The 10,890-nt window shown below is 39.5% G+C and overlaps 4 protein-coding genes across 5 annotated transcripts; 2 read left to right on the top strand and 2 right to left on the bottom strand.

The window, feature by feature from the left end:
* Positions 1 to 4,664: 4,664 nt before the first annotated feature.
* Positions 4,665 to 6,008, top strand: LOC108136572 (actin-related protein 6). The gene has a single exon (XM_017257881.2). The coding sequence runs from the start codon at positions 4,771 to 4,773 to the stop codon at positions 5,965 to 5,967; it is 1,197 nt and encodes a 398-aa protein (XP_017113370.1). The 5' UTR covers positions 4,665 to 4,770; the 3' UTR covers positions 5,968 to 6,008.
* Positions 6,009 to 6,012: 4 nt separating this feature from the next.
* LOC108136575 (iron-sulfur cluster assembly 1 homolog, mitochondrial) lies at positions 6,013 to 7,813 on the bottom strand. 2 transcript variants are annotated; one of them, XM_017257885.1, is made up of 5 exons: positions 7,628 to 7,813; positions 7,475 to 7,528; positions 6,622 to 6,697; positions 6,473 to 6,547; positions 6,013 to 6,405 (listed from the first exon to the last, which is right to left on the bottom strand). In XM_017257885.1, the coding sequence occupies exons 1-5, from the start codon at positions 7,709 to 7,711 to the stop codon at positions 6,302 to 6,304; spliced, it is 393 nt and encodes a 130-aa protein (XP_017113374.1). In that variant the 5' UTR covers positions 7,712 to 7,813; the 3' UTR covers positions 6,013 to 6,301. The 2 variants fall into 2 exon arrangements, with proteins under 2 accessions (XP_017113374.1, XP_017113373.1); XM_017257884.1 differs by having other exon boundaries at positions 6,473 to 6,550.
* Positions 7,814 to 8,029: 216 nt separating this feature from the next.
* LOC108136574 (DNL-type zinc finger protein) lies at positions 8,030 to 9,024 on the top strand. The gene is made up of 2 exons (XM_017257883.2): positions 8,030 to 8,330; positions 8,683 to 9,024. The coding sequence occupies exons 1-2, from the start codon at positions 8,112 to 8,114 to the stop codon at positions 8,992 to 8,994; spliced, it is 531 nt and encodes a 176-aa protein (XP_017113372.1). The 5' UTR covers positions 8,030 to 8,111; the 3' UTR covers positions 8,995 to 9,024.
* LOC108136573 lies at positions 9,016 to 10,229 on the bottom strand. The gene has a single exon (XM_017257882.2). It carries the CDS (start codon positions 10,057 to 10,059, stop codon positions 9,016 to 9,018), a length of 1,044 nt encoding a protein of 347 aa, XP_017113371.1. The 5' UTR covers positions 10,060 to 10,229.
* Between the last annotated feature and the right edge of the window lie 661 nt (positions 10,230 to 10,890).

Consider the following 10,890-nt stretch of genomic DNA (forward strand, 5'->3'; position numbering starts at 1 on the left):
TTCTATATATTTAATTTGTAGTCTTGCGTAAGCAAAAAGATGAACGATTTATATACCCCTATACATATTTAATACCACCTGTGGTTAAGCAATTTTTTAGGATTTTCAAATTTATTTGACCAGACACACACACGAGCATAATCGATGCAGTGGAAATTCTCGGCTGAGCAGTTTGTTTTTAATATTTAACTAGCTAAAGATCTCAAACAAAAAAATTCGTAATAATTTTTCAATTATGTAAAAAAATGCAAATATGCATTTGAAAAATTAACAAAACAAAAAAAATAAATAACACCGAATGTGGGCGATGTGGAAATGGAAAAGCTTGAAAATCGCTTTGAAAATAACTAAAAAGTTGATTTCAAAACGATTTTACTTGGCCATGTCGATGTTCACTGCCACTGCCCACAAACAGCTGCATCAGAGGGATTGTATTTCTAGGTCTATACAGCTGAAATATAGATAGCAAATATTTAAGACAAACTGCCAGAATTTCTTCAGTTTCGACTGAGGTGAAAATACACTTTTCCTCCGTTTGTCTGTCTCTGTCTTACGATATGATAACGACAGAGCAAAGACAACAAATCGAAAAGATTTCTAGATAAAGTAAATCATTATGTTCACACACACACACAAACGCACTTTTTATGATGTATAACTTTAAAAATTAGTTCTTGTTGGTGAAGCAAAAAGTTTAGCATGAAGGTAGATTATATTTTTACATTTAAACAAAAAAAAACAACAAAAACGAATTAAAAAAATATATTTTTTGCTTTACACATTTTGTTTATACTTTAAAAACCTTTTTAATTATTTTTTTTTAATCAATTAAATTCTTTATATTTATACACAAAAGTAAAAAAAAAAACAAAACAAAAAAAAAGATGAACAAAAATTTTTTTTATTATATACAAATAATGCTGTTTTGAATAAATATGGTTTTTTGGATTTATTTCAAAACGCAAATTAAAAGCGAAAAAAAAACGAAACAAAAAACAAAAACACAAAATAATCAATGTTTGTTTTATTTATGTTGGTTTATTTTCCAGACTTAAATCCTATTTTTGCTGATTTTGTAAGACTTATTTTAAATGAATTGTTATCTTATCAATATAGTTTAAATGTTCTTTGTTTTTATTATCCTTTGCGGTTATACAACCCAATCCAATCATTCCAATCCAACACATCCGAGCATCATCCTAAGTAAAAACTATTAATGGAAACTGCCACTTTCTTATACACGATCGCGACCCCCTGAAAAGTCCTTGAGTGCAGGCGGCCTAGGGCCAAGGTCCTTTGGATCCGTGAATTGGTTTGGATCCTCCGCCGCCGGACGGCCTCAGTCCCCGCATAATGGTTGTAAATACGGACGATGTCTTATATAAGTATTGTAACTCCATTGTGTTTTTGTATTATTACAAGTAGAGAAACCGAAAACCGATTCAGATACGGATTTAAATGAATTGCATCGAGTCCAGATCGGATTCGGATTCAAACTCTGTAAGCAATCGCGTAATTTGTAAACTTTTAGTAGGCAGTGTTTTATACAAAGAAAATAGCAAAGAAAATACCGAAAATAACATAATCTATTTATATAGTGAACAAACGCAATCTGTAAATTAAAATTAACAAGGTGTTTTTAAATTACATTATAATTGACTTTTTCCGTGAAAAATGAAAAACAAGTTTAGAAAAGAAGACACGACTTTCTCGCTTTGTTCACCATTTATATATGTAAAATATCAACAATCCCAATTAGCAAACCGATCGAAGATTAAATGGGAGAAAATAGAATTATAGAAATGAAACCAATAGACAGATGAAGACCATTAACCCATTGACTTGAACCACTCAATAACAATAACTGAAAAGTAAACGAACAAACCAAGAACATACGATTTAAAATAATAATAAATGCAAACATAATGTTAACGTAGCCGATTAGCCTTTAGATCACATATAGCGCATATTTTACACAAGCGTAGTGAACCAATTTCCAAACTAAACTAAAAACTCCCTACACCCCAAAAGAAAAAAAAAAACAGAGTTGCAGAAAGCAACGCATATAACACTATGACCGTAGCCTGAGAGAAACTGCATTTTTGAAGCATTTTATTTTGATTAATATCCCTACTATACAAAAAACATTAAATTTTTTTCAAATAACTTCCCAAATAAATTCAATTAAATAAAACCAAATTTTTCCGTTGAGAAAATTTGCTTATTAACTATTTTCGTGACTTTAGTTCTGAAAATCTTTGAAATCGCCCTGGAACTCAAATTATTTATAACAAAACTGGCACTTTTTTCGAAGTTGAAATTAGAAATGTCCCAAAGTTGTTTGATACATATTTTCCCAATTCTATCCCTCTCAGATATGGTCATAGAATCCCAAATTTCCCCACACAAATCATCATAAAAATATCTTTGCACAGAGGCGTGTATATAGCCATTACACAAGAACACGGAATTCTGGAGCTGATCGGGGTGTGGATATGGTGCGGCTCTATTCAGCCTGCAAATCAGCTTCCCTTTCCGATCTGCACTATATAGACACCTCTCATATATTTACATATACATATTAAAATTGACGCGGACATAAATTATATTAATCTTAAGTCGAAAATAAAGCATTACCTCATACTTTAAAAACTTATGAAGACAGTTACAAGTAGAACACTCGAAAATATATAGATTATATACAATATACACGATAAATATAGGGCATTTTTTTGTAGCAATCGAACTTAGGCTTTATGAAATTCTATCATTTATGAAACGAATTCGATATGATTTTCTTGTTGTGAGAGAGAGAGAGAGAGAGGGAAATAGCGAGGGAAAGTGCAGATATTTGCAGGGGAATCCCGAATTTTCTGGCCTCGTTCATTTGCTCTTTTCGTTACTCGTGGCTCTATGTACATTTTTGCACTGTAAAAACTAAAATATTAAATATATAAATATATTGCTTGCTAAAGAAAAGTTAAAAAACAAAAAAAAACGAATGGAAATCGCGCAAAAACGTTATTTATATATACGCCTACAGAAACATGCAAAAAAAAAACTATTATATACAAAAAATATATACATACACATATAAAAATATATATACAATACTTATTTACATTGCGTATTTTAGCGTTTTATTCGACATCGGAAAATAAATATAAAAACAAAAACAAAAACCAATCGTAGAAACGCTACAGAAGTGTTCTTTTTAACAACAAAAATAAAAATAAATACGGAGAGCGAAATATAGAAAATTAAATTAAGCAACAGAAAATATTTATACACAGAGATGAAGCGGCAAGTTGAAAGCTTAAATATAAACCGATAGGAGAAGAGGAAATATTTAACTGAGTGACTAATTTTACAAAAGAAATGGACGTTTGTTTTTTTATCAATCGCTGTAAATATCAAGCAAAAGAGTAAAACACTTTTCTGGCGGGTTTATCGTTTTCTATTTGTTTTTTCATTTTAAACTGTCTACACTATTCGAACGCAGCCCCCAGCCACGCCCCCCGAAAACTAACACCACTACCATGCAAAGCTTTAATTCATTGCCACACACACTCCCACAACATCCACACACACAGAGCGATGCTAAAGTGCTTTAAGAACTAAAAAACAAACTCAAAAACACACGAAAGTAAATAAATACATTTCTCTTAAGTAAAACTAAAAACTTTTTACGAACAGACGGAAAAAAACACAAGAACAGAAACTCTGCCAAAAATCAAGCTAATAAAAACTAAATGAAAAGCGAAAGTAAGAAAACCGGTATCTTCTATAAAAAATAGCAACAAATTGTAAACATGAAAATAATATGGAACTAACTAATTATACATAAATAATTAAAGGACGAAGAGCAGAACGAATAATAAGAATGGAAATTTAAAACAAAGCTTATTTTATATATTCAAACATACAACAATAACATAAACAAAATGACCATTTATGAACTAAATTATATATGATCAGATTATAAACCGAAGTATAGTGTATATTAATGATTTTTAACCATGTAAAGAAATTGAAAAAGTCTTTTTCGAATTTTATTAATTTTCAAATGGTCCGAAGATCGAGAAGCAGCAGCACACAAAGTTAGTGACGGAGCGAGATGAATAAGGGTTAGAGCAGCGCATTATTATTAACTAATTTATGTAATATGCAATATATCTACTATATTAAAAAAATACATATAAATGAACGAGGAAAATTAAAATATACACCGCAAAGGAGAACATAAAATGAACACATTTTAAAACAATGAAAATGAAACGGAAAAAATTAAAAAAAAAAAACACTAAAATAAAAAAAACTGAAGAAAAAAGAAAAAAACATAAAAGCCGTTGGTTTTTCTTGATGGTTGATATCTATTATCTGATTCTTCCGAATGGGTAAAGTTTTAAAAGTATGGAATGATAACAAAAAGTCAGTGATGAATAAACACTCTTTTATTCATTACAGGCAAAACTAAAAAGCCTTCAAAAATACTATGTTACAAAATAAAGTTGTACCTGAATGCCAGGCGTAGCATATTTACAGGCTAAGGTGAAATTAGTACTCAAATATTTCCTAGGTACGTATGTAACTATCTGGGTATTGTCCAACACCGATTGACAAGGCGAACCATACGATAACACCGATAAGACCAAACTGCCATCACTAACGAACAATCGACTCCAACTGCCAGCACTAAAGCGAACCGAATATTTTGCAAAGCTATTTTGTTGTCATTCTGGATAATGCTATAGAACCGCCCTGAAAAGGATGGCCAATGCAGTGGTGGTGCTGGACAACGGGGCGCACACGGCCAAGGTGGGCCTGGCCAATCAGGACGAGCCGCAGGTGGTGCCCAACTGTATCATGAAGGCGAAGAGCGAGCGACGACGCGCCTTCGTGGGCAACCAGATCGAGGAGTGCCGGGACACCTCGGCGCTGTACTACATTCTGGCGTTTCAGCGCGGCTACCTGCTCAACTGGGACACCCAGAAGACGGTGTGGGACTACATCTTCAGCAAGGACGGCATCGGGTGTACGCTGGAGAACCGCAATATCGTTATCACCGAGCCGCAGATGAACTTCCAGAGCGTCCAGGAGGCCATGCTGGAGATGCTGTTCGAGGAGTACCGGGTGGCCGGTGTGTACAAGACCACCGCCGCTGACCTGGCCGCCTTCAACTACGTTGCTGACAGCGAGGAGCGCACCACAATGCAGTCGCTCAACTGCATCATCATCGACATTGGCTACAGCTTCACCCACATCGTTCCCTTTGTACTGGGACGCCGCGTCCTCGAGGGCATCCGTCGCATCGACATGGGCGGCAAGGCGCTGACCAATCACCTCAAAGAGCTGATCTCCTATCGACACCTAAACGTGATGGACGAGAGCCATGTGGTGAACCAGATCAAGGAGGATGTCTGCTTCGTGGCCGAGGATTTCAAGCAGGCCATGCAGGTGCACCAGGTGGATGAGAAGCGTCGCGAGCTTTCGCTGGACTACGTTCTGCCGGACTTCACCACCGTGCGACGGGGCTATGTTCGTGTGCCGGGCAAGCCGCGCGAGGACGAGGAGCAGCAACAGACGGTGCCGCTGTGCAACGAGCGCTTCACCGTACCCGAGCTGCTCTTCAATCCCTCGGACATCGGGGTGCCGCAGGTGGGCATCCCGGAGGCGGTGGCCGATTGTCTAAAGGCTTGCCCCTGGGAAGCGCACCGCGAACTGCTCCTTAACATCCTGATAGTGGGCGGCAGCGCTCAGTTTCCCGGCTTCTTGCCGCGCCTCAAGCGCGATTTGCGCGCCCTGGTGCCCGACGACCTGGAGGTGTCGCTCATCTGCCCCGAGGATCCGGTGCGCTATGCCTGGTACGGCGGCAAGGAGGTGGCTACCAGTCCCAACTTCGACGAGTTCGTCTACACGCGCGATGACTACGACGAGTACGGCTTTCAGGGCATCAATCAGCGATAGTTGGCCTTCTTTTCGTAGAAATAAAAACCCGTTTCAACAGCGATCTTTGTTAGAACATTCCTTGTCTATATATTGAACTAGGGCTAAGAGGACGAAAGTGCCAGCCTGCGGCCAGGAAGCGGGTGGGTCACTTACCTAGCGCTACAACTAAAATTTAACTATAGAACACAACTTAACATTTAGAATTCGTTTGCGAAGTAAAATTTACATAGGATGCGGTGCTTTTGCCAACACATAAATGAGATAACTAGGTCAGGCCGCGTACTGCATTAAACGTGGTTAATTTAGGTCTGCGAGGCGGGTGCCGGCGGATCTCCTCCGGATCTCCATCGGTTTACATGCTGAACGATTCGCCGCAGCCGCATGTGCCCTTAATGTTCGGATTGTTGAACACGAACTCGCTGGACAGCTTCGATTCCACAAAGTCCATCTCGGTGCCTTTGGGGAGACAAGAAAGTAGATTAGTGGGGGCTACATAATTAATTGCATTTTTGGGGGAACTAACCAAGCAACGAAAGCTGGGCTTTCTTGTCGATGAACACCTTGACGCCATCCTGGATCACCTCCTCGTCCAACTTGTCTGCTGGCAAATGTAAGCAAAGAAAGTGCAGCGTGAGCTCCCCACTGACCAACTCCAAGTGCTCTGTGGCTTACCTTTTTGGCTGGCATAGTCCAGCGTGTAGGAGAGACCATTGCATCCTCGTTGCCGCACGCCCACCTTCAAGCCAACCTGCGAAAGAACCAATTACTAATTTATTATGATAAACTTAATTAAATATTTAACCGTTTCCTTCTGGAATTTCAGTGCAAAGTTAAAAGCTATATACATACATATACATACAAGTTAAAAAATGCATAGGACTTACCAAAAGTTTTTAAATGATCCTAAAATTTTTTCTAATGATTTATATCTCGTCCTGGTTTAAAATATTAAAGTCATAAATTACGTAAATCCCAAATATGATAAAAAGTTTGATATCAAACATTCTGTTCACTTAAGAGTTAAAAAGTGTATTTATTCAGAGCCATAAATGCAATGGTGGGTCTTAAAATTTGCAGAAAGTAGGTAGATTAAAGGTACAAAGACCGCCTTGCTTTCTTATAAAGATATATAAAGCTTAGAACCAAAATACAGCGACTATAAAATGTTGCTATCTAAAATGCGTTTTATTTTGCGATACTATGTGTTTTTGGAACTGGGCAAGGCAATATTTTAAAATATCAGAAGCAGGGCTAATGAAGTCTTAAACCCAACAGATTTAGGGTATTTGATTACAAATATTTAAAGTAAACTACTTAGAACTTAGGAATAGATTGATTTATGAGATCCGAATATGAATAGCAGATTTTAAATGAGGATGTGTATCTGGAAACCCTTTTATCCAAAGTTGACCATATCCAAAACCTTAAAACCAAATGATATGTAGGTGAACGAGAGCACCAAAGGCTCATGGCCATGATGAAGGTTTAGACAATACCCAACCATTGGTTGCCTGGAGTCACTCACCATGTCCGGCTTGTCCTGCAGAAGGGTCTTGATGCGCAGCACCGCCGCGGGAGTCTGAAACGGATCGAAGATGGGAGCATTAGGACCAGAACGACTGGGACTGTTACTTCATCAGCAGCACGCGCCGATTTCACCAGGCTGTGCACTTCTTACCAGGGTCAGAGCGGCCCGCGTCGGGATCAGCTTGCGACCCTTGACCGCCCGCACCGTAGCCGTTGCCACCACACGTGTCGCCATCGCTTCCTGCGCTTTATATAATTTGTTTTCCCTCGACAATTTCCACAAAAATGTTTTGAGTGCTACAATCAGATAGTGCTGACACTACTGTCGATATTGTCACGTGAGATGACATGAGCTGAAGCAATCGATAGCTAGGTACGATAGTACGATTTTTTTTTGAAAATCAACATTTTTTTGCTATTAACTTTGAATGAAAGATAACGAAATAACTAATAAGTTATTTAACTATGTAATACATATAATATATAGTACTTTTAACTTATTAAAGCGACCAATCTTGACTGCTTCATTAATATGAATTACGTATGGTTTTGTAAAGGTCAAAAGTGCCATCCCTAATCCGAACTGTATTTCACACTATTCGGTCGAATTAAATAATACCAATAAAATCATCAATATGTCCGCTCTGAGACAAGTGTACAAAATCAGTAACGGCGTGGCAAGACGCACACTGTATGAAAATACTCGAAAAACGCAAATCAAGGCTATAAACACCGCACAATTCCAGTTGCAATTGCAACATTTTGCTACCAAAACACAAACAGCTGTTTCTGGCAGCAACAACAACAACAACTACACGTGCATTTGCCGCCACTTACACTGCAGCAAACCGGTGGTAAGTTTTTTAAATCTATAGGTATAGCTCTTTAATAATTGGGATGTTACAAAATATAAAAAGTAAGGAAAGTTGCAAGGTTTGAGTAGCTATAGTTTGTATTTTCCACCTTAAATAACTTATATATAAATAAATAAATAAATAAACATCATATTTACTATTTTAAATGTACAATTTTATTTAAATTCTAAAAGGGTGTATTGCTGTTTTAAGTTATTTTTTAATATTACAAAAACGAATTGGACGCTTGAGTTATACTATTCTGCTTAAGGTTAAAATGAGGTACAAATAGCATACATATTCACAAACAAAAAACTTAAATTAGATAAATAGTATTCCCGTCCTTCCCCAGGAAGATGCGGATAAGACGGTGGCCACCAGTAGCGTACCCCTGGCCAAGTTGGAATCCAAGATGCAGCTGATTTACACCTGCAAGGTGTGCCAGACGCGGAACATGAAGACCATTTCGAAGGTGGCCTACCAGCGCGGCGTTGTCATCGTGACCTGCGAGGGCTGCTCCAATCACCACCTGATCGCCGACAATCTGAATTGGTTCACGGATCTGGAGGGCAAGCGCAACATCGAGGAGATTCTGGCGGAGAAGGGCGAGAAGGTTATCCGCCTGACCGACGGTAATTGCGAATTTCTGCCCAAAAACGATTAAAAGTGTGGCGTGCGTGATGTGTTAACTGAATACGAAGGCCACTTTATTGAGCAGCTGCAGCAGCTGGGTCCAAGAACTGGGGGACAGGATGGTGCGTAGCTGCTGGACGAACTGGAGGCGGCACGGCGAATGTGTGGCCACCATTAGGTGGGTCACATAAATGGCCTCGTTCAGGGGCAGTTGCGACGCATCCATGGCCGGAGCGTCCGCACTCATTTGCATCTCATCCAGGTTCAAAAAGGGCAGGTTTCGGCTCCAATGGCCGCTTAGGTAGGCACTCAGGCTGCCAGCCAGACGCTTGTGCTCCAGACAGGCCCAGAATCTCACCTCGCTGCCCGGCTGCGATACGAACAGGTAGATGTTGTGCAGAAAACCGGCGCAGGCTGATGATGGTGACCGCGCTTCCATGAGAGTGTCGCAGATCATGTGACGCAGTAGGTGGCAGTCGGAGTGAATGTCGCTATCCCTCGATTCCCGGAAGAGATGCAGCCACACCTGGAAGCCCACCAGTTTCAGGGCTCGCTGCAGAGCGATTTCCATGTGCTGCAGGCTGGACAAGCGACCGATCCGCTTCACCAGGCGGCGCATATGCTGCAGTTCCAGACTGATGAAATCGCTACTGGTCAGCGCATCCGATCGCCGGATCTCCGACCAGTCCAGATCCTGGATTACGCTCCAGGCTGGCTGAATCTCGGCGAAGGTCCGGTGCATCAGGTGTAGCACCACCGCATGCGTTTCTCCCTTTTTCGTGTTTACAATGGACGTGCACAGCTCCCGGATGCACTGTCTCCGTTCCTCCGGCGTGGAGCTGGCCGCGAAAAAGCCATGCGAGTCGCAGCGTTCCGCCAGGGGCTCGCCAAAGCGATCGTAGCACTCGAACAGGTACAGGTGGGCCTTCAGCAAGGACTCTATGAGGGATTGGCTGAGTCGCAGGTGGCGGTGCTCGGAGCGCATCTCCTCCTGGCAGGAGCACAGCCAGGTAAGCAGCTTGAGGCAGTGCGGCGCCACATCCTCCAGTCCGGTGCTGCTGCTCAAGGTCAGCTCCTTGCTGATAAACAAATCCATTTGCTCTGCAGCTGTTTAAACATCGATGGCACAATCGATTGGAGCGATCGTTTACCGCCAGCCGATGATATCGACAGACGTCATAGTATCGATAGCATGCAACCAGCTGTTCTAACGATGATTTTTCATTCAATTTTAAATTTTGAAAGCCGTTTTGGGAATTGGCAAAAAAAACTGATTATTTCAGAGTTTTTTTGTAGTAAGATTGAAGACAATAAATTTAGTTTTGACACAAAAACCGAATTTTGAAAATCTTTTTTTGAAAGATTTATTTATGTCCAAATTTCTGGCTTTTTTATAAGGGGGTACATCATCATTTTTTGCAGAAATTTGAAAATCTGAAAAAATTTTAACTGTGAATGCCATTTGATTGGAAATTTTATTACGAATTCAACGGTGTATGACATTCCAACATTAGACCATTATTTCCCAGGGTTTTGACACAAAAACCAAGTTTTCAATGTGTTTTTTTGGGGTTTTTGGCGATTTTTCAAACAAAAATATTTCTGAAGAGTCTTTTTGCTGTAACTTTTCCAAAATAGGACCTATAGTCAAAAGAGTTGCTATTTTGAACAGCTGGCAACCTATACCATCCATCCCTGATCGATTGAAAACAATTAATTGAGTTTTGACAAAAAAACCGAATTTGAAAATCGTTTTTTGAAAAATTTATTTTTGTCCAAATTTCTGACTTTTTTGTAAGGGGGTACATCATCATTTTTTGCAGAAATTTGAAAATCTGAACAAATTTTAGCTGAGAATGCCATTCGATTGGAAATTTTATTACGAATTCAACGGTGTATGGCATTCCACATTTGGACCAATGTTTCC

The sequence above is a fragment of the Drosophila elegans genome, unplaced genomic scaffold (assembly GCF_018152505.1).
Source record: "Drosophila elegans isolate 14027-0461.03 unplaced genomic scaffold, ASM1815250v1 contig_149, whole genome shotgun sequence".
Taxonomy (NCBI): Eukaryota; Metazoa; Arthropoda; class Insecta; order Diptera; family Drosophilidae; genus Drosophila; species Drosophila elegans.

What these genes read in the sequence shown, in the direction of transcription:
- LOC108136573 (XM_017257882.2), bottom strand. Translation starts at nt 10,059, where the DNA reads ATGGATTTGTTTATCAGCAAGGAGCTGACCTTGAGCAGCAGCACCGGA.
- LOC108136575 (XM_017257884.1), bottom strand. Translation starts at nt 7,711, where the DNA reads ATGGCGACACGTGTGGTGGCAACGGCTACGGTGCGGGCGGTCAAGGGT. An exon ending in CGCGGGCCGCTCTGACCCTG is followed by an intron (nt 7,529 to 7,627) that starts GTAAGAAGTGCA and finishes GATCCGTTTCAG; the next exon opens with ACTCCCGCGGCGGTGCTGCG. An exon ending in GGACTATGCCAGCCAAAAAG is followed by an intron (nt 6,551 to 6,621) that starts GTAAGCCACAGA and finishes TACATTTGCCAG; the next exon opens with CAGACAAGTTGGACGAGGAG.
- LOC108136572 (XM_017257881.2), top strand. Translation starts at nt 4,771, where the DNA reads ATGGCCAATGCAGTGGTGGTGCTGGACAACGGGGCGCACACGGCCAAG.
- LOC108136574 (XM_017257883.2), top strand. Translation starts at nt 8,112, where the DNA reads ATGTCCGCTCTGAGACAAGTGTACAAAATCAGTAACGGCGTGGCAAGA. An exon ending in TACACTGCAGCAAACCGGTG is followed by an intron (nt 8,331 to 8,682) that starts GTAAGTTTTTTA and finishes GTCCTTCCCCAG; the next exon opens with GAAGATGCGGATAAGACGGT.